The sequence below is a fragment of the Thermobia domestica genome, chromosome 2 (assembly GCF_964235325.1).
Source record: "Thermobia domestica chromosome 2, izTheDome1.hap1.1, whole genome shotgun sequence".
Lineage (NCBI taxonomy): Eukaryota > Metazoa > Arthropoda > Insecta > Zygentoma > Lepismatidae > Thermobia > Thermobia domestica.
The window spans coordinates 281802831-281826606 of NC_137455.1; the positions used below are offsets into that span (position 1 = coordinate 281802831).

Below are 23776 nucleotides of genomic sequence, written 5' to 3' on the forward strand. Positions count from 1 at the left end.
TTTAAATTTAGACACAGCTTGCCTAGAAAGTAAGGTTGATCTGATGATCCCGTCCCTAGCATCACTACCACATACTCGAGAAGCTGCTTCAGTGACTAATTTCACTATCCGTTCTACTGCCACCGTGTGGCATGAATAGACGGTGGAGGACTATTCTGGAACAGTGTTGTCAGAAAGTGAAAGTTTGTCCATGAGCTATTTGTTTGATACCGTCCTTAGAACTGGTGGTACAGTTATTGAAACATCAGTGCTTTCTCAAAAGATCATTTCAGTGTAATCTTTCGCCTCAAAATTAAGACTGGTAATGATGTTATATCTAATAGTGTTATGAAGATTCTCTGCTTCGTGTTTTTGAGCACTAAGAATCTTATGTAAATCATCTTGTCGGACAGCAAGTAGAGCATCAGTCATCATGGCGAAGAGAACATTCTCTGGGAGTGCAAGAAATACATTCGTCTGAATGGATGAACGTATTGCAGCCTGGTATTCATTTGGTAAGTATCTAGACCTATGAATGGTCTCAAAGACGTGATAAGGACCATTAGCAATTGAAGACTTGAGATAAGTATCTCAGGTCTTTACTGAGTTTTCTGAGCTCTTCTGACTGTGATGAAGTAAGTCACATTTTATTGGTTTGAATGACACCACTGGAAGCTTTTCACAGTCAGATAGTTTTGAACCTATGGGACCTGTGTAATAATAGAGGCTTGAATTAGCCCTAATATGCGTGAAGAGAGCTCGGAAAGGCAGTTCATTAAAATGCAAGAGACAAATAGCCTGTTAGTTCCTTTAATTTTCGACGAATACCTTCTTTCCAACCAGTGTTAATGTTTGTTTCATCACACCCAAGAACCTCAACGTCATCAAAGCCACCTTCGATTTGGTTCATGATGTACTCGAAAATAGCCGTGGTCTCGTCATGGCCAGAGCCAGAGGATGGTGTCACGTCACCAACGTATTGAGAGTTAGGTTCAGCCACAAGTGATAAGTGTTCTTCTCTAACGATGCCTGCGTGTGTTTTAGTGTCTTCCCTTTGACCATCAAAGTATAGGCTTTTAATGGGATCATCATTTCTAGAACTTTCTTTTAAATTCTGAGCAATTTTAATTTTCGCACGCCTTATTTTACCCCTGTCCACAATTAAAGCAGAGCAATTAAAGCAATTAATTATGTTAACTAGATTGTTGAGAAGTTATAATTCCAACCTTTAAATCTGCCTGAAGCACAGTTGATGTTATATGTGCCGCAGCACTTTCGCTTACATTGTATCTCTGAGCAATCATAGCAGTTTCAGTCAAATCTAGTTTCGGTTTAGATGTTCTTTCTCTGGGTTTGGTCGCTTCCTCAGAAGAGCTTTCCTCTGCTTTCTCTTCAAGGTCTGCTTCATTGTCACTGAAGTCATTTTTGTGATATAATAAATAACATTGACTTTTTTAAAAAAGAAATACAGAATTTTCTGTGAAAATAGAATTTAGCAAACTATTATCTGTAACGGCCAATTCATATAAGCTGAAGGCAACAGTAACCAAGTATAGCGCTTGAGAAATGGCGCCCAATTTGAAGCGTATCCGACTCGTTCCTGATTCTGACGCTGAGTTACGCAGATCGGGACAGGAGAAGGGCATTGTAGTATTGTGAGGTGGAGAGGTGGGAGTGTCATGGTGAAAAATAACAATGCTCTGCTACCACTATGAACCACCAGTAGAAGGAAAAGGCAAGGACGAAAATAGCTGTAGAAATGCTTAATTGTACTGAATTTGCCCCCTTTTCTGGCCCCAGAGGAGGCATCCCTATCCCACCGCAGGGGCATATAACTGGCATTTTGAGACTTGAATGTCAGTTTTCATAGCATCTGGCATGTATAAATCCAAAAATATGTTTACTTTAACATAACTAAAAATAATGAACAATTTTGGTATTTTTTGTAATTTTCAGTGAAATTTTGAAACTTTGAGGCAATAGTTCTCACAGAAGATATTATCTGATTTGAAAAAAATCTATACCTGTAATGTCCATGTGGGTGGGCCACTTTTGCCAGGTATTACATTTCGTTCCGAAAAAAAGTGGCAAAACGACCCACCCTAGTGTAGTAATGAATAATTATTTATGATTTATAAACAAAAAAACTTTTATTGCTATGAAACTTAAGTCTGTCAGATATTCCGGGGGAAATTTTGGGGAAAATGGCTCGACATAGTGTACGGGTGGTAGGAACACTCATTAACGTATGAAGTTATTGAACAGAAACATGAGCTGAACAGAAAGCTATCTATTTATGCAATTCACATACATTTCACACTTAATTCAAGTTTCAATGTTCAAAATCAATCAATATCTTCAGTTGAAATTACTGAAACAGACAGAAAATGACTATTAGCAATATTACAACGAGTCATTTCGTAAGTTGTCTCGATGATCAAGCGGGTTTAGTAGTGCTGTTGAAATTCTGGAATCGAAGGGCAGCAGTTCGAATCTGCGTGCAGAAAGTTCATTTTTTTCAGTGTAAGGAAACATTTTTTAAAATGTAAAGTTCTATTTTGAAGTTCTGGAAAAAACAAAATCAGATGAACTGTCGCGTTTCGAAGCTCAATCACATTTATTCATAATTTAGGCTATATACGAAGGTGCTAAAGTGAGAAATGTTAACACTCCTCATTAACGTTAATACCGCATAATACCTGATAATGAGAACAGATTCTGATTTGAATACCAACCTTAAACCATACATTCAAAATGAAAATATTCATGTGCCTGATACCTATTGCAATATACAGGTGCGTATGTTGAGAGAGTCAGAGTGAGAGTGTGTGTGCGAGAGATAAAATATATATGCTTATATTTTTCATTTAAAAAGTTAGTGTAATTCATAATCTGGATTTTTAAAAAGGGATTTGAACATTCATATAGAAAATGTATTGCTTAAAATTGAATTAAATTTCAATTCCAGTAATCAGTAATATCTTACGTTTCTTATTTATTTACATCGAATGTTTACTTGTTTTATACTTTATAGCATGAACATTAGCTGCTATGTAAGACAAAATTATCTAAAAATCAAATTTAATTAGAAAATCGAAATAGTTGCTATAAGAACATGTTTATGAAAATGAGGTGAATAATAATGGTTGTATTTGAAATAGAGTTTACGTAATGGTGTAAATATTTGCATCGCCAGCCTTGCAATACTGTGCGGTTTAAATTGTCAATCTCATGATTTTACTTATTTCGCTTCACTGTTCATGGAATTTAGTATAGCATTATGAAACATTCAACAACTGATCTGGCAGTGATGAGCAGAGATGTTCATCCTTTGCGAGGGTGGCCCTCTCGAGGGCATCTTCACCCTCAAAATCCCTCACCTAAAATGATGCGAGGGTGAGGGTGCGTTAGGGCGAGGATAAGCTTCGGCAGCGAGGGCGACGGACAACTCCCTTTGTGAGAGCGAGGGTGAACGAGGGCGAAAGACAACTGCCACTGCGAAGGCGAGGGTGCGCGACGGCCATGGACAACTCCCTTTGCGATGACGAGGGTGAAGGAAGGTGGGGCCCAACTGTTATTACGAGGGCGAGGGTGCGCGAGAGCGTGGACAAGTTTCCAGCACGAGATAGAGGGAGGGCGATGGACAACTCTCTTCGCGAGAGCGAAGGTGAACGAGGCCGACGGCTAACTGTCACTGCGAGGGTGAGACTGCAAGGAGAAGTTTCCAGCACGAGGGCGAGCAGGCCGATAGATAACTCCCTTCGCGAGGACGAGAGTCAGCTGCTACTGCGAGGGCGAGGGTGGTCGGAGTAAAATGAACATCTATGGAGATGAGAAGTTAAATTTAACATATTTAATAAGATTATCTTCAAGCTCGTCTCTGTGACACCTAGATTCCGAGCTCGCTCCCAGCTTTGCGAGCACTTGATAATATTTTATTATTAGGTAAAATATGGAGAAGAGCTAAATTAAATAAGAAAATGAAATGAAATATTTCTGTTTAACATCCCACTATTGAGGCTCTTCAGGCGGGAAGATTGTAGAATGCTGGTCAGCACATTTAGATGAATTAGGATTAGTAGCCAGGTTGATTCCTTTCTTTGTCAAGTCTCACTACATAGGTTATGTAGTAATGCTGAGCGAGCGATAGCGAGTGAAGGCGGATTAGTATCCAGGTTGATAGCTTTCTTTATCATGACTCAATTTGTATACGGACCAGTGTTCTAGAATCCTGCCTCTTTAGGCTAAGGAAGAAGATGATTAAAGATAATGATATAAGAATTGGTGGAATGAGAAAATTGGAAGAAACTGAAATACTTCGAAAAAAAAACATGGACAACATTTTGTCCACCACAAGCTTACTTGGCCGAGATCGAACCAGCTACCCCACGTACCAAAGGTAAGCGCTCTACCACCGTGCCCCATAAATTAAATAAGAAAGATAAATAGTAGGTACTATATAATTGGATATTGTATACAAGAAACAATGTTCATACAGATTCTTTTTCTTGAAGCTTTTATAATTAATGTCGGAAATCGTCCGATGCTGTGTAATGTATGTCAAAGAAATTAATACACGTTTTCAGGATAGTATCGTCTTCCCCTTGCTGCTATTGATAGTGTAAAAGTAGTGTTGAGTTGATGTTGAGTTTAACGACTCTTTCAGAAGTGAGGCTATATGAGACTTGAACCTACTGATTAACGTCGAATCCGAACTACATAAGCTCACACCAGGAATCGACCCCGGTCTCTCATGCCAAAGGCGCGTACGCTAACCACTTAGCCAGAAGAAGGTCGGTATTAAAATAAAATAGCACACATTACCCCATATCACTTCACCGACACATTTCTGTTCTTTGATCAGCTAAATAGTATTCTTCGACCAGAGATAGAGTGGGTCCAGATTTTTGAGTGGGTTGTGGGTGGGCAGAATGTGACCCACTGCGACCCACCAGTCACCGTGACCCACTCTGAGCCATCGACCTACCATGATCCACTTACCCACTTTTCCCAGTGCTTTATAGACAGCATCTCATGAACACTGGTGAATTTTTCTACGTTTTACTTTCAAGGCGACCATTTTTATCCTTTTTCATTTTATATTACCTAAGATGAGTATATTTAACAAAGGGAAAGCAGACTTTGGTAAACGAACTTCGGGAGTGCACATTTAAAGTGTTAATACTAGAAACTGGGAGAGCGCAATAGCCACAAATAGCGAAGAAAAAGTGTCTTAAAGTTGCCGACTCGCCACATATATGATGTAACGCGATATGAAGTGACGGCGTGGCAGAGTGAGGAGCATCTACACCTGCCGTGGAGAAGGTCCCGGGTTCGATTCCCGCTCGAGTCAACCTTTTGCTTTTTTCTTTAACCAATAAAGTAGCCATTTGTAACTACAAGTAAAATATTAATTCACCACATGCTTATATAATGCACAAAGCAATAGTAATGTTCACTTCGCAACCTTGTGTAAAACCTTGCAATGTTCCATATTAACTAGCAACAAAATGTAAGTTTTTCCGTAAATATATTGATAGCACGAGTTATATTATGGTTACCACAGTCATTGTGGAACAATGTTCTTGACGCTTTATGTGTATATCTGTGGATAGTGTGGGGATTACAAGGGGGTGAGGGGAAACCCCCTTTGGTAATACTGGTTGTATGCTATAACCAAGGGCGTCATTTCAGGCAACAATAGCATGGGAAAGTATGACAGTTGTAGCCAGGGGCGCCATTTATTGGAACAGGTGGGTTTTGCACCCACGGAGAGTTTACAAAACGAGTCTTATGTCTGTGGTGCTCTTGCCTGCCCTCAAGCAAAGTCTGACATGACGCCCCTGGTTATAGCATATCCAGTATTATCAAAAGGCATCTCTTCCTCATCCCCCTTGTAATTAGCACAGTCCACAGATATAGACACAAAGCGACAAGCAATCATAATATATCTTGTGATATCAATACACACGGAATAGTTTAGATTTTGTTGCTAGTTAATATGGAACATTGCAAGGTTTTACACAAGGTTGCGAGGTGAACATTTCTATTGATTTATGCATAATAAACATATGATGATTTAATATTTTATTGTACAGAGTGATTTTTTTTAAACTCACAGATTTCATTTGGGTCTAGAATTTCTAACTGAAGTCCGACTTTCATTCGGTTTGTGGCAATGATCAAGGAAGAATGGCAGATTTATGAGACTATGTTCACTTGTTTAAATACATTCGCGGTAATATCGACCACGCCTTAAGAAAAACAGTAAATATTCACCAGTGTACCTTAGAATGAAGTTTTGGAATTTTGAAGAGAAATTGAAGAATACAAATTAAGAGTTAGTGAGAATAGAATTAAGTGTTAGTGGTAATAACCATAAATCCTAGCTATAGCCATGTTCAATAGCCATGTCGGTTTCTTGGGCGACGGAATAACTATAGCCAAACGACGGAGAGATTTCTTGGACGACCTAAGGAGTCGATAACTGACATCTTCCAAAACATTCGCCTGTGGGGTCCGATGTTTCCCTGTCTTACTCAAAAGCAATCTTGTTTCTTCCAATTTATTCACTAGCGATCATATATTACTGTCTGGGGCAGGCAAATTTGTTTCTAAATGCGTAGCAAATAACAGATTCCGTTCTCCAAAACTTTTTAACGATAAATTCATGTTGCTCGAAAGAGTAGGCTACACTATTCTCACTGTGTTCTTATCATACTTACAAAAAACTGTATAGTACAATTCTCAATATAACGGCCAAGTTTCCTGTCTCTTATTCACCTTGGCGAGGTTGCAACTTAACAAAGAAAACTCAAATCTCCACACCTCACCGCACCTTATTCCAGTTGTAAGGTGCACTGGTGATTATTTGCTGTTTTTCTTGAGGCGTGTCCGATATTACCCTGGATGAATTTAAACCAGTAAACACAGTTCCATAAATCTTCCATCTTTCCATGACCATATGCCACAAAGTATGAAAATCGGACTTCAGTTAGAAATTCTAGACCCAAATGAAATCCGTGATTTTTAAAAACTCACCCTGTAGTTACAAATGGGTACATTATTGGATAAAGCAAAAAACAAAAAAAAAGTTTACTTGAGCGGGAAACGAACCCGGGGCCTTTTGCACGGCAGGTCTCGATGCTCCTCACTCTGCCACGCCGTCACATGATACCGCGTCTTATATATGTGGCGAGTTGGTATCTTTAAGACACTTTCCTCCGCTATGTGTGGCTATAGCGCTCTCCCAGTTCGTAATATTAACACTTTAAATGTGCACTACTACCTCACGAAAGATAGCCCCGAAGTTCATTTACCAAATTCTGCCTTGCCGTTGTCAATAACTTGTGTATATTTTCCTACTTGGTTTACAGTAATTTCCAATAATCTTGAACAACAAGGACACGAACACAGACACATCGAGAACATTTAAAATTCCGAAAGTTCTTCCACCGGAAATCGAAACCGAGATCCTGTTCACCACAGACGCATGTGCGAGCCACTAGACCACACAGACAAGTTGTGAAGCCAGCGCGTTTTAATAGTTCTACTAGAAATGCTCGATGTGTAGATATGCACTTATAATACATTGAGTGATTTTTTCGACAGAGGCAAAGCACTTTACGTTGAATCATTTTCATTTTTCGTTTTTATTGTTTATTTTTTGTATTTTTCGTACAATGCATGAAGAAACAAATACATTTTTCGCTACGATATCGAGGACAGAAATGCGTAGGTCAATGAAAACTTGACCCACGACCTACTGACCCACCATCCATTGTGACCCACGACTCACTCTGGCCCATCATACACTATGAACAACTCTGACCCACTGTGACCCATCAAATCCAATCGTCATCAACTCTGACCCATGATCCACGCCCTCCTTTCCACTGACTAAAGAAATTTTCACTTGTAATAAAACAAAGCTGTGATTATCACTAATCGGAGTTTGAATTTCTACGGTCAATCGGTCAATCATCGTTCTGTTACAATACCAGTAGATCTGACATTTACAATATAAATGGTAAAGTGTTTGTCACTGGCCCAATTACGATGAATTTCAATAATTATTTCCTTGTTGAATTAGAGATACTTTTCAGAGGAAAATAGGCTGAAATTTGAAAATTCTCAAATCAAGGTAAAGTAGATGAACGGAAAGGGGAAAAGTATAAAATTATTCATTTAATTAAGCATACCGTACAAATTTAAGATTTTCATGTAATAACAGAGTACAAATTTTATTTGTGACAGAAATTTTTGTCAGTTTTCTCGCACTTTAAGGCTTGATTGCCTTATGCTCTGAAGTCTCCATATAATAAACACAAGCTTCAGCAATTATTATAATAGAAAACAGTTGATATAAGATGTGAAGCGCTGTAGTTTTTGCTTCTCAATTAATAATTGTTTCTTAACATTTTTCAAATCAAACCGCTACCAACTTTCTATATATAAAGGTACACAACAAAAAATGAGGTGTTGAAACAACAGAAAATAACTACCACTTTAGCGTGTTACTTGTGTGTCAATTCAACACCAAGCACGTCGCCTTAGAGCATATTAAAAATACCTCGTTACTGGCTATGAATATGTGTATTGTTTTTTATTGGCTGGTACGAGCAAAGCTTTGCAAAATATATTTCACATTTGTGGGAAGTAACTAAATACATTCTATGTTTTCTGTAATCAGTCACAATAATATTGTTGTAAACCTTTGAATCATCTGGTAACAGTTACACAGAGAGCAGTGCTTCCATCTGTTTTCTTTATCTGTTATTCTTCTGTCTTAGCACATATGAACAGAAGATGACAGAACTGCTACCTATGTAACTCTTGTCAGACGATACACATGTTTACAACAATATTATCACGACCGATTGCAGAAAACATAGAGCATTATTCGTTCCTTGGCACAAGTGCCAAATATACTTCGCAATGCCTTGCTTATATTAAACGATAAATACCAATAAACATTCTCGCAGGTAGTAAAGAGTTATTTGTGATATGCCAGAAGGCGATCTGCTCGTTGCTGTGCTAACCTACCTCTTCCAGTCCGGTGCGAGCGGTGTAAAGTATACAATCAACATGTGACTGCTAAATGTCCAAATGTTGCAAAACGTGGATACTGTACTGGCAATCATGAGACCAAAGACTGTCCAAATACATTAAAACCCCCTCAATGTTCTACTTGTTCAAGTGACAAACATCCGACATATAGCTATAAATGTAAAGCTAAACCGCCAGCCAATCCGGATCATCCTGAGATGACCGTCCCGCTCCGTACCACAGATTCAACCGTGCCTGTATCGCAATCTATTACATCTCCATTAATTGTTGAAAATTTCCTTCGATACATTACCCTTATACTGCAAAATATCTTTCCTTTTCAACGTCAACTTATTCTCGATCATGTCATTGCAGCTGCATCAGCTATCTTTCAAGTCAATCTGTATGCTACTTACTCCGGACCTTATGTTCATTTTCACATCGTACCTAAAGACACAGCAGTCTAAATCCATAACGTTGTATGTAAATATGGCTCTTACAATTCTTTTTATGAACATTCGCTCCTTAGCGTCACACCGTATACTATTTGAACAGTTACTGCTAGAGGAGAATATCGATATCTTTCTACTGAATGAGACTGCGCTCAAACCAGCCACACACATCCGCTTTCCTCGCTATAACTTTCTTCGCTGTGACTATGCAGACAATAATGCACGAGACCAAGGCGGTGCTGCCATTGGAATACGCCTTAAAATCATTCATAGAGACCACTCCATTGCTCTCCATTACCAGTTTCCAGAGCACTTAGTAACAACAGTTTACCTACCAAATCTTGCACTAACTGTGGCTACAATTTACATCCGTCCCGGTCATGTCATTCCTCTTGAGTTTTTCACGTATTTGTTTCAGCAATTTCGACACCTATTAATATTGGCTGACATTAATATCCATAGTCGTTCTGTAGGAGATAAAGAACTTTTTCTCGACCATATAACACTTAATTTACATGGACATGTTCATCATTTACCAAAACATACGCGTCCAAGCAGCCAGACGACACCTGACGTTGTTATTAGCACGGCTTCAATTGTCGATAAATGCACTATACAAATTCTTGATTGTATAGGTAGCGACCACCTTCCGATAAAAGTGCTTGTCAACCATAAAATACAACGGGCTGAACAAACTTTAAGAACCATCAAGATATACAACAAGGCTAACTGGGAACAGTATCGCTCTGATATAGATGTCACTCTTGCTAATTTAGGACCACCTACAACTGAATTAGACCTTGAGAACGCCGTCCATAGCATCGTAGAGGCTATAACAAGTAGCGCTGACAAACATATACCTCAGTACCACGGCAAGACATATCAGCCAATGTTACCACCTCAGTACTTGGCTCTCGTTCGTAAATCTCGACATTACTTTCGGGAATACGAGAGAACTCGAAACCCAGAGTATATGACACAAGCCCGTAGATGGCAACGGACGGTGCATAATTATATTATTGCTCACAAACGGCTTAACTGGAGCAAAACCTGCAATCAGCTGAATACAGAATCACACCCGACGAAATATTGGAAGAAGTTTCATCTTCTAACTGGTCAGAAAGTAAGTTCCACTTATCCTCTTCTACATAACGACCAGCCTTTACATACAGACAAAGAGAAAGCAGACGTTTTCGCCACCCATCTGCAGACAGTCTTTACACCTCCTCCAAGCATTCACCGCCGCAGTCCCAAAGTTTCAGAAGAAGCAATTAACAAATTACTACAACCTTCCGTCCATCACACTTTAGACTTCAATAATCCTTTGACTAGGAACATCACTTCTGGAGATATTCATTCCGTTATTAAGCGCAAACGTAGCACTGCTCCTGGCTTCGATCAAATATCGTACAGACTTCTTAAAGAATGTTCGGTAAACTACTTCATTTTTCTGGCCACAGTATATACCTTTATACTCCGTATTGGGTACTATCCTTCCGATTGGAAGGTTTCAAAAGTTTGCATGTTTCTTAAACCGAACAAACCGCCAGATTCTGTACAATCATATCGTCCCATCCAGCTTACTTCCACCCTGGGCAAAGTCTTTGAAAAAATACTCGTACTACGTTTGAACCCCTATATCTCTGAACGTCAACTTTTACCACTTCATCAGACTGGATTTAGACCTCATTACAGTATAAATGACCAATTATTACGCTTAACTACAATTCTTACTAATCAATATAATAAATCTCTTCCATCCTGTCTTATACTAATGGATCTTGAAAAGGCATTCGACCGAATTTGGCACTACGGATTACTTTATAAACTGATTAAGTTGGGTATCCCTCTTTCATATATGTGAATCATATATTCATTCATACTTAACCGTATTGCATATGTCAGCGTAAACAAGTCCTTATCTCATCCAGTCTTCCCACAAACAGGGATGCCGCAAGGCTCTAGTCTATCGCCTCTTTTATACATCTTATATGCTTCAGATTTGCCATCTCCAGCTCCGAACACTTATCTATTCCAATATGCTGACGATACAGCCTTCCTAACATTAGGAAAAACAGTACAACAAATTAACATAGATTTGCAGACTACGATTACAGCTTTCCTCGACTGGTGTGGCAAGTGGCGATTGTCAGTTAACGAAGTCAAAACTCAGACACTAGTTGTTCTCCCCCCTAAGTGTCGTAGTAAAGTTCGACGTAACCCAAATTTATTGCAGATACGGGTAGGCGAACACATTCTTCATCCTTGCAAAACAGTTACGTATTTAGGTATCGTCTTTGACGAGAAACTACGATGGACACCCCAACTTCAGAAACTTGCTACGAAGGCTAAAAATAGACTACAACTTCTGCGACGTCTTGTTGGTCAGAACTAGGGTCTAAACTCTAAGTTACTGCTTAACACCTACAAAGCCTTCATGAGAAGTGTACTCACTTTTGGTCACCTAGCATGGTGTTCAGCCCCTCAAAAATTTTATAATAGACTAGAGATTCTAGAGAGACACGCCATTCGCTTAGCATATCGGATCAAACTCCCATACCATAATACTGATTTATATGACAAAATTGACTTTCCTCCGCTCGTTCACCACATCGCCCATTTGCGTCAAAAGTTTATAGCCAAGAATCTCCAGGATCGGCTTACAGACTTACAGCAGGAATCTCCATATAAATACTAATATACACCACTCCGCATCTTGCTTTCACTATACCTTCGCAGTATTCCAGCAGATCATCATCATACCGAGTTCTTCCATCATCACCTCATTCACCAGCATATTCCTCATCTTTTTCCATTATAGCACTGTCTCTCTACACCACTAATAAGGGCTCTCCATATGTCTCTCATCAGTCCTGAGCCGCCCCAGGGCAGAAGATTAACATGCATTTGTCCATTGTAACATCACTATAATGTGTTGTGGCGTCAAGAGCACCTCATTCATCACCATACATTAGTCGTCAATTTCTAACTTAATATATTTCAACAATACTCCGTATATTCCTCATTTTTTGCTTCTGCACTATTTATTATCACTGTTTATGCACACAGGTTATTGTTTTGTATGTGCACCTTTGTTCACTAGTTTAACATTATTGTTGTAACATTTGTTTAATATGTTATTATTATTATTATTATTGTTTATGTATATTCCTTCAAAGCTCATTGACCACCTATAAATTAAAGAAAGAAAAATGATGATCACAAACCCCAGGCCAAGAGAGAGGGCGAAACCCTCTAGTGGCAGATTGTAATAACCTCCTTGATACTAGATTGGTATATTACACAGAATTGCTCTTCCACTAATTGATGCCCCTCAATTTCTGAATAAAGAAATAAAGTATTACCTACACCTACTCACCTCAAAAAAAAAAAAAAAAAATCGTTGCTGTGAACTCAGAATTCAGAATCGATCTTCGATTCATAGGTCTGAGAATAATTACTAACGCTCTGTGAGCTACTAATACTACTTTTGTTCACTCAGGGAGGATTGCTCTGCTCCAGGCAATCGACATCACCTTGAAGTCCGTATTGTTGACTCAAGTGGGAGCCCGTGGCCATCATCATCACCTATTCTTTTCATCATCTATTTTGTGGAGGGCCAGTGATCGCACTGACCGACATCTCCGCGAGGACGTATTACTGCCTCAAGTGAGAGCCACAGTGGGCTTCCCCTATCACCTCATCTCATTGCATTTCCTCTCATCTTCATTGTCATTGTCGTCTAACATCTCAAGGGATGGCATCAGGTGGCCATCCGGGACTACCGCCGCTACCTCCGGGTCCGTCTATCGAACCTACATCGGTGGGTAAGGGGGCCGACCGCAGACAGCAAACTACATCTCAAGGCAAGAATACTGGTAGATCCCGCTCTCGTACTCCGGATAAAGCCAACAGCACTTCTCATCAACCACCAACTAAACGCCATTATACTGTAAGTGATTCTGAACAATCTGTCAGTTCAATGAATTTAGACGACGACAAAGAATTTCCATCTCTCCAGGATACCAGCAAACCGTGTCTGTACTTATTTCTCCTCACCAATTTTGACACAAAGTTTGAAAATACAAAACTAGCTTTCCAGCAGCTTCTAAAATATCTACCACGCGCTTCTGTAGCACAGATAGTTCGCACTCGCAACGGAATCATTTTCAAATCTTACGATTCTAACTTCTTAACTACTGTGCGCAATAAGTGCAGTTTTGAAATCTTTGGAAAGCACGCAAATCTGAAGCGACTTGAACCTAAGGCATTTCGACAAGCACCGCCACCACGGAAAACACCGGCTCTCTCGGTTGTCATTAGAGGGGCCGACCCTTCTTTAACAGACGACGAAGTCATGGAAGAGCTCACTCTTGAGGGACACTCTATTCTAAAGTGCCTTCGTATTAAAAATGACCAAGGAGCTACCTACATGGTACGAGTATTAACAAATTCACAAACCACTATTGATGATCTCCTCACTCATGGTGCCCTCATCTATGAAAAGAAACATCGAGTTGAGCCATCAAAGTCGCCGCCACCTTTACCATTGAGGTGTGAACGCTGCCAAGCATACAACTCACACCCAACGTCAAAATGCACCCAGCCGAGCAAGTGTGGGTACTGCAGCGGAAACCACGAAACGAAAGCTTGCACCAACCTAACGAAGCCACCTCAATGCTCTACGTGCCCGGAACAACACCCCACATATAGATATCGATGCAAAGCAAGGCCAACGGCCGAACCTTTGAATCCGGAGCTCACTGTTCCGTTGCGACCCGTCTTACCAGAAGTTCAACAACATGTAGCACCACAACCATTTGGTGAAGCAATTTCCGTACAGCAACTCCTTTCATTCTTTACCATCGCTTTGCAAAACATTCACCCGTTTCTACGTCAGCATATTCTCCAGGTGGTCAATCATGCAGCCCGCATTATCTTTAAATATTCTTTTCAAGCTACTTACTCTGGACCTCATGTTTATTTTCACGCCACCCCTCTTGAGGAATTACATGTTTCCTCCGCCACTTCCAACACTACTGCTGCACCTTAATCATGGGTATTTCTCTACTGTTTCTTAATATTCGATCACTTACTTCCCAGTACACTCTCTTCGAACAGCTACTTCTCGAAGAAACTATTCAGGCCTTCCTTCTGAACGAAACTCTTCTTACTCCATCTATGACGTTCAGGATACCTCGATACACCCTACTCCGTTCTGATTCTACCATCGCAGCACGCCGAGCAAATGGGGGAGTAGCCATTGGCTTCCATCCTTCGATTAGTCACAGCCAATATCACCCTGCATTGACTAATGTTCCAGAGTATCTCATTACTACGCTGTACTTCCACTCCTTTTACGTTACCGTAGCTACCATATATGTACGCCCTGGACACCCCATCCCACGCTCATTCTTTCTCTACATCTCCAATCACTTTAAATACTATATCATCATGGCCGACATCAATATTTATAGCCGCCCGGATAATCAGAAACAAAGCTTCCTTGACTTCATTACTACTCATACCACCGGTCATATTTTTGATATACCTAAAGCAACCAGACCCATCACAAATACCACACCTGACGTAGTTATTTCTTCTAGCAATCTCTTCCAGCGCTGCGCTCTCGAAGTGCTTGATTCTATAGGTAGTGATCACCTTCCCATAAAACTTCATATCGACCAACCACAGGCTCCTACTCTTCGCTTGCTACCTGAACCTCGTCGCGTTCCACGATTTGATCAAGCAAAGTGGGATGATTATCGCACCACTATTACTGAAGACTTGGTAACCATCGAGCCTCCTACTACCGAAGATGATCTCTACGCACGGGTCTCTGAAATCACTCACTCCATTCATCACGCTTCTGACCTTCATATACCCACAACTGAAATCTCCAGGTACCAACCACGTCTACCACCAAACTACCTACCTCTCGTACATCGTTCTCGCGAATTCTTTCGTGAATATCAGCGCACTCGTAACCTAGAAGCTCTTCGTCATCATCGCCAACTCCAGCGCACTGTGCGTAACTACGTCAAGGCACATAAGCTTCGCAACTGGATAAAGACGTGTAACAACTTAGCCGAAACTTCACACCCCACTAAGTATTGGAAGCGATTTCATATGTTAACTGGGAAGCTTACTCGCACACCATATCCGCTGTTAGTTAATAACCAACCATTACACACAGATGAGGAGAAAGCAAACGCCTTTGCAGACCACCTGCAGACTACCTTCACCCCGTTTTCATCTGATTTTGTTCAAAGACATCCTACTGATCGCCTGAATTTATCATCTCCATATCTACAACCTAGTGCAGCACACATTCTTCCAGACGACAATCCTCTCACAGTTCCGATTTCTACATCTGATATCACCACCGTCGTAAATCGCAAGCGCAACACAGCTCCTGGCATCGACCGAATAACTTATCGTCATATCAAAGAGGCTCCTTATTGTCTTCTTCTGCTTCTTTCATATATCTACTCTTTTATTCTCCGGACCGGCTACATACCTTGTGACTGGAAGACTTCTTCCACTCTTATGTTTCTTAAGCCCAACAAACCTCCAGATTCTGTTGCTTCTTACCGTCCGATACAATTAACTTCCGTATTTAGCAAAATTCTTGAGCGCATCATTGTCATCAGACTGCATCACCATCTTTCTCAACATAATCTCTTGCCTGTACAGCAAGCTGGTTTCAGACCTAATTTCAGTATTAATGATCAATTGCTCAGACTTCTCAATCTCATCACGAATCATTATAACACTGCTCGGCCTTCATGTCTCATTCTTTTTGACCTAGAGAAGGCTTTTGATAAAGTGTGGCATTTAGCTCTCATGTTCAAACTTCACCGTTTTAGGCTACCACTGTCCTACCTTCGCTTCATCTTCCATTTTCTTTCTAACCACCTGTCTTATGTTACTATCAATAACTCCTCATCTCATCCGATTTTTATACATTCTGGTGTACCTCAAGGCTCCGCTCTCTCGCCTCTTCTTTACCTTCTGTTTGTAGCCGATATGCCAACCCTTCCTCCCACTGTTCATAGTTTTCAGTATGCAGATGACACTGCCTTTCTTTGCACGGCCAGAACTATTCAACAAATCAATTCTGCTCTCCGCCTAGCAATAGACTCTTTTCTTCACAGGTGCACTAAGTGGCGTCTTCATATAAACTCGACTAAGACTCAAGCTATAGTCTTCATACCACCTCGAAAACGTTCTCGAGTTCAGAAAAACCCCAATCTACTCAATCTCGAGGTTCACGGCACACGAATATCACCTACAAAACAGGTCGCCTATCTTGGTATCATCATCGATCATCACTTAACTTGGCGGCCACATCTTCAAGCGATCATTCGCAAGGCGTATGCTCGGCTTAATTTACTAAAACGTCTAGTTGGTACCACCTGGGGATTGCAACCCACGACAATCCTTAATACATATAAGGTCTTCTTACGCCCAGTTCTAACATATGGCTTGGACTGCTGCACTACCTTTTTTCTATCAGAAATTACAAATTCTTGAACGACATGCATTTCGTTTGGCTTATAGAATCAAGCTTCCCAGTCCGACACAGGAGCTTTATGACCGTATCACTTTTCCCACCATCCTCTGTCATCTTGAACAGTTACGAGTAAAGTTCATTACTAACCGGTTTCAACAACGTCATCCATTACTTCTGGAAACTATGGACGCCGACCGCCACTATGATTTAGGATATAAATTTTCTACTTGCCCTCTATCCCTACTCTTCTCTTTATATCTCAAAACCATTCCACCAGACCATCCAGATCATTTTGTCGCTTCAGCTTATTCTTCTGATAACCTTCCACTTCATTTATCACCTACATATGCTGCACTGTAACCTATTGTGCTAACAGGGCTCCACTTGTCTACATCACTGTCCATCACCGTCTACATCACTTGTCTACATCACTGTCCCTGGACAAGAAGATAATCTGCATTCGTCTAACTAACATTTCCTTGTGTTGTCCTGTGATATGCACTTCACTGTCATATTTCCTCCTGTCCTCATGATTATGAACAAAGTTCATAATGTCCGTTGCACTTGAATAAAAATGTAATAAAAAGTCATAAACTGTCATTAAATACAATAAAGTAAATGATTTTTCCAGATTACCTTACTTCCCATAGACCACCTCCAATATCCTTCCTTCCCCAGTCTCTGCACTTCTCACCCCGGATAGAGGGCGTAACCCTCGCAAGGGAGCTAGCCTTCGGCTAGCAAAAAAAAAGAATCGTTGCTGCATCTTTCCTCGAACCTAACTCCTCTTGTAGCAGTTACTGTACTATGCTGTGATCAAGTATAGCAAACGTACTTGTGAGATCAGTACAGATACCCTACTTAGGAGTCTGACAGAATGTTTTCATCTTCTGGAGGGTATTAAGTAACGATTTTTGAAGGTCATTGTTTTCATACTCTGACCAATTCTTAGTCGCTTTGCGACACAGGTTGCTCTTTTGGATTTCGAACTTCGCATACGAATTAGGCCATGCATAACGGACTTCCTCGCACAGTTTCACAACGTCCATCTAGTTCTGCCAAATCTTCAAAAAATGTCTCTTCACCTCCATCTCGTTCTCGCTCACCGAAACGATCTCGAACATCTAGTATCATGGAGACAGCTACTTCTAAACCTGCAAGTTCTCGCTCACGCTCGCCAGTACGAATTCCATCTGAAACTAATCTTCACGATACATCTATGGATTACACTTCAACAGAGACTTCTGCTATTCCGTCTGCCTCTGTCAATCCTCAACAGCCAACTCTTTACAACTTTCTACTGACCAATTTCGACACTAAATTCAAGACTCCAAAACACATCTTTCAGCAACTTATAAAATATGTTCCGCGTGTCGAAATCAGTGAAATTATCTTCAGAAATAATGGAGTTATTTTGAAATCCTTTAACCCGGATTTCCATCGCCATGTGCGGAACAAGGCAACTTTTGAGAGTTTTGGCAATAACGCCAATATAACAGAACTCCAACCCAGACAAAACAAACAACCTTCACCTCTTCGAAAGCCACCTATGTTATCTGTAGTCATCAAGGGCGTTAACTGAATATACAGACACTGAAATCGAGGAAGAGCTGAAAGCGGAACAAATTCAAGTACATAAGTGCATTCGAATCCGGAATGACTGTGGACCCACCTATCTAGTACGTGTATTAACTCCTGAACAATCTGTAGTTGATCACCTATTTCTTACAGGAGCATACATTTACAGACGGAGACATAAGGTTGAACCTTCAAGAACTCCAGCACGCAGCCTATACGCTGTGAACGGTGCCAAGCATATAATTAACATGTGACCAAAGATTGTAAAAATTCTTTGATTTGTGGTTACTGTACCCAACCTCATGCTACTCGAAATTGTCCTAATGGAAATACAAATCCTAATGCAACACATGTTCTGATCAGCATCCAACTTACAGTTCTAAATGTAAGGCCAAACCATTAGTTCATCCTACTCAACCACAGCTTACTGTTCCAATCAGAACGTCTGACCATTCAGCGCCACTAAATAATTCGCTAACTCATCCTGTTACAATTGAAGACATGATTCGTTTCTTTATAGTTACCACCCAAAATATTCATCCATTTCAGCGTACTCATATTCTTAATCAAGTCATGTTTACAGTTAAACAACTATTTAACATTCAATTTTATGCTACATATTCTGGTCAACATATTCACTTTCAGCTTCATTCTGTTTCAACACCTGTCTAAAATTATACGTATAATCATGAATTTATAATTTCTGTTTTTAAACATCCGCTCCTTCAACACTCGAAAGGTACTACTTTATACTTTACTACTAGAAGAAAATATTCACGCCTTTGCGTTGAACGAAATATATCTTTTGCCACACCAACATGTGCATTATCAGCCATATACTATTTCTCGTTGCGATGGTCCACCTGGAGATCGAGCAAATGGCGGAACCCTTATAGGCGTACGAAGCAGACTACCTCAACGCATGATCACGCCTCATTTTCAGGATCCTCTTCCGGAGCACAACATCACCTTGATCTATTTTCCTTCACGTACTATTGCCTTTGCTACTATGTATGTTAGACCTAATGTTCAAATTCCCTTGACATTCTTCCAATACATGGACACCACGTTCCGTCATTATATTATTATGACTGATCTCAATTTATCCAGTCACACTCTTACGCAACAACGGAACTTCCATCAATTTCTAATGCTCCACACAAATGCTGAACTATGTGCATTACCAAGACATACCCCACCTTCCTCGAATACAACTCCTGACGCTGTCATTGTCTCATCTACATTACAACCATTCATAAACTGTCATATTCTATCTTCCATCGGCAGTGACCACGACCCAGTTAAAGTGACTTTACATTTTCCAAACCACCGTCAAGCTCCTGACACACCACCACGTACCGTTCTCTGTTATGACCGTGCTAACTGGGAAAAATATCGAGAAGATTTGACTACTACACTCTCTATTGTGAATACTCCAGTACATCACTCTGACTTACATACCACGCTCGATACGCTCACTACTGCTATACACCATAGTAGCCATCAACATATACCCACGATTAAATCTAACTATGCTCGACCCGCACTTCCTCCTCAATATCGCACACTAGTTGCTCTTGCACAGCAGGCATACCATGAATATCTTCGCACACGCGATCCTGGGCTTTTACAACTACAGCGCCAATATTTATTCCAAGTTCACCATTATATCATTGCCTATAAAAGACGTAAGTGGATCCAAACAGTTAACCATCTTGATCAGGAACATAATCCTACAAATTCTGGAATGCCTTTCACAGGCTCTGTGGGACACGCTCGTCTCTCTCTTACCCGCTCATCGTCAATTAGACCTCGCTAAAAACTGACACAGAGAACGCTAATGTATTTGCTCAATCGCTTCAAAGCATTTTTACGCCACCAGTCATTTCCTATACCCCTGAACGTTTACACACTAGAATCAGCAACGTAACAGATCCACATCAAACACATCTTCGTATTAGTGCTAGGCATGACTTGGATTCGGATCATCCTCTTACTCATCCGATTACACCTTTGGAGATCACCACAGTCTTAGCTAATAAGAAGAATACAGCTCCAGGTTTTGATGGTATAACTTACCGACATAATAAAGAGGCTCCACTGGCGGTGCTGCTCTTACTTTCTGCTATATATAATCTTATACTTCGAACTGATGATTATCCGGCTTCTTAGAAAACCTCAAAGGTTTTAGTGTTTCTGAAACCACATAAGGATAACACAAAGGCAGAGTCTTACCGCCCAATACAACTTACGTCTACACTGGGAAAGATACTTGAACGCATATTAGTTCGTCGCCTACATACTCACTTCTTCCACAATCACATTCCCGCTACACCAAACTGGTTTTCGCCCTAACTACAATGATAATCCACTCAAACTTACCACTATTCTTATCAAGCACTTCAATAGCATCCAACCTTCCTGTTTATTGTTATTTGATTTGGAAAAGGCTTTCGATTCAATTTGGTACGATGGATTAATTTACAAACTTCATCTTCTACGACTACCATTCGCATATATCAGACTGATTTATCACTATCTTACCAATCGCATAGCATATGTCTGCATTAATTCATCTTTATCTTTTCCTATTTTCCCACTTACTGGTGTACCCCAAGGGTCAGCGCTATCGCCACTCCTATATATATTATATGTTCGAGATTTGCGTGTTCCTCCTGACCCTATCCACACCTTTACTTTTGCAGATAATACTGCTTACCTTGCCTGTGGGAAATCTATTCAGCATATCAATAGTATGCTTCAAGAGGCAATAAATAAGTTCTGTGACTGGTGTAATACTTGGCGACTCCGAATCAACTCCACTAAAACACAGGCACTTGTCATCATACCATCAGGACGTACCAGTCGGGTCCGACGCAATAGATCTCTTTTACATCTTACCATAGCAGGCACACGTATTTCTGTCACACGTACAGCGAGGTATTTGGGTGTAATCTTTGATGACCATCTTTCATGGCGTGGACATCTTCAGCATCTCATATCTCTAGCACAAAAAGAACTAAACCTTCTTAAGAGATTAGTCGGTACTTCATGGGGCCTTCATCAAGAGACTGTGTTGCATACTTACAAAGTCTTCATACGACCATCTATACTTCATGGACACATCGCATAGCTTAATGCCAGTAACAAATTCTACACCCGCCTCCAGATAATTGAAAGACATGAATTACGCCTGGCATATCGCATCAAACTGCCTAGTCCTACCCGGCTACTATATGACCGTATTCCGTTTCCACATCTTCTTCTTCATTTGGAAAAACTGCGTAACAGATACATCACTAATCGTTGGAGGCAAGGCCATCCCATCGTTTGCAGTAGTATACGTATAGATGCTGAACAAGACGTTCCACCCCGTCTACAACCTACACCCCTTCAGCATTTAATTACAATGTATGTTCTTTCCCATCCTGACGAACACATAGACGACTATCTATTAGCATATCAACCACCAGATTTATCACCCAACATCTATCCATTTTTTGCACCTTAATTCGCAATAACAAGGGCATCATACTGTCTCTCATTATGTGCCGAGTCGCCCCGGCACAAGAAGATAACCCTTCATCTGTCTAACTAACCAATATCACTGTGTTGTGGCGTCTGATTTGCACTGCATCTTTCATCCCATCATACATACACAATGACAAATAATGAACATACGCTGAATGACGATTATTAATCAATTGATGAATAAAGATCCCCATATAATGAATAAATAAAGATATCAAATAAATGAAATAAAACCTCTTTGTCCTTCCACTTTATCCTTAGTTTCCCTATACAATTAAATTCACTCCCAAGAGAAGGTATTCCCTTCTACGGGTTTTGCATGGTAAAAAAAAGCTTGTTGCTGAACTGGTTTCCGACCGCGTTTCAGCACACTAGATTAATTTTTGCGGCTTACCACTGCCATTTATAACCAATAGAACAAGGGATTTCTTTCTTGTTTAGTTACATTTGATTTGGAAAAGGCATTTGATAAAGTCTGGCATCCTGGCTTGATATACAAATTACATAATTATCTGCTACCCATATCTTATATACGCTTAATCAATGCCTTCTTAACCGGACGTATTGCATACATCTCTATTAACAACGCTCTATCACATCCAATTTTCTTACACTCTGGCGTACCTCAAGGTTCTTCTTGTCTCCACTACTGTACTTTACGTTGCTGATCTCAGACTCACTCCTCACGTCCAAGTCTATCAATTCGCTGACGACAAAGCATTTCTAACGACGGCTCGTACTATCCAACGTATCAACAGACTAATGCAGCCAGCCATCGACACATTTGTCCACTGGTGTGACGTATGGAGGCTCAGTATTAACTCTGCGAAAACACAATCTATTGTATTTCTACTACCTGGTAGACGATCCAGAGTGCTTCGCAATCCAAATCTATTAAACATACATGTAGACAACACGCCAGTTCCTCTTTCACCTTCTCTTACCTACCTTGGGGTAATATTTGACACAAAGCTCACTTGGACACCGCATCTTCAGAAAGTTATTACTCAAGCCAAGAACAGACTAAATCTCCTTAAACGCTTAGTTGGAACCAGCTGGGGTTTACGACCACCTACTGTCCTCCATACTTACAAAGGTTTTATGAGGACTACTTTAACTTACGGCCATACAGCTAGGGCCGCTGCCCCCGACAAATTTTATAAACAATTATCTATAATGGAGCGACATGCTTTCAGCTTGACCTATCGAATTAAATTACTAAGTCCAACTAGGCTCCTATGACCTCATAGATTTTCCACCATTGCTTACCCATCTAGAACAGCTTCGCATCCGTTATATTACGCAACGTTTTGACTTACAACACTCCATGCTTCAGGACGTAATACGCTATGACCGAGACAATGATGCACCACCACGATACGTCGATTCTCCGCTACAGCACTATCTTACATTGTACCACTTGCTAATAGACCAAGACCCAGAAGTATTTGCTATATATCATCCACGTCATCTGTCATCTTCCATATATCCATCATATGCACAGTAAATACCTACTAACATGGGAATCTCCTGTCTACATCAGTTTCTGAATACCCCCAGGAACAGAAAATAACCGCATCTGTTCACTAACAGAACCTCGTGTTGTGGCGTCCAGAACAATTCATCCTCATTTCATCATCATTTCAAATAATTATTCCTATGAGTTCTATTA

At 40.4% G+C, this 23776-nt stretch overlaps 1 protein-coding gene across 1 annotated transcript; it reads left to right on the plus strand.

The window, feature by feature from the left end:
• Window positions 1-14534: 14534 nt before the first annotated feature.
• LOC145679441 (uncharacterized) lies at window positions 14535-17078 on the plus strand. Its single transcript, XM_081750023.1, has 2 exons — window positions 14535-15869; window positions 17043-17078. The coding sequence occupies exons 1-2, from the start codon at window positions 14535-14537 to the stop codon at window positions 17076-17078; spliced, it is 1371 nt and encodes a 456-aa protein (XP_081606149.1).
• Window positions 17079-23776: the final 6698 nt, after the last annotated feature.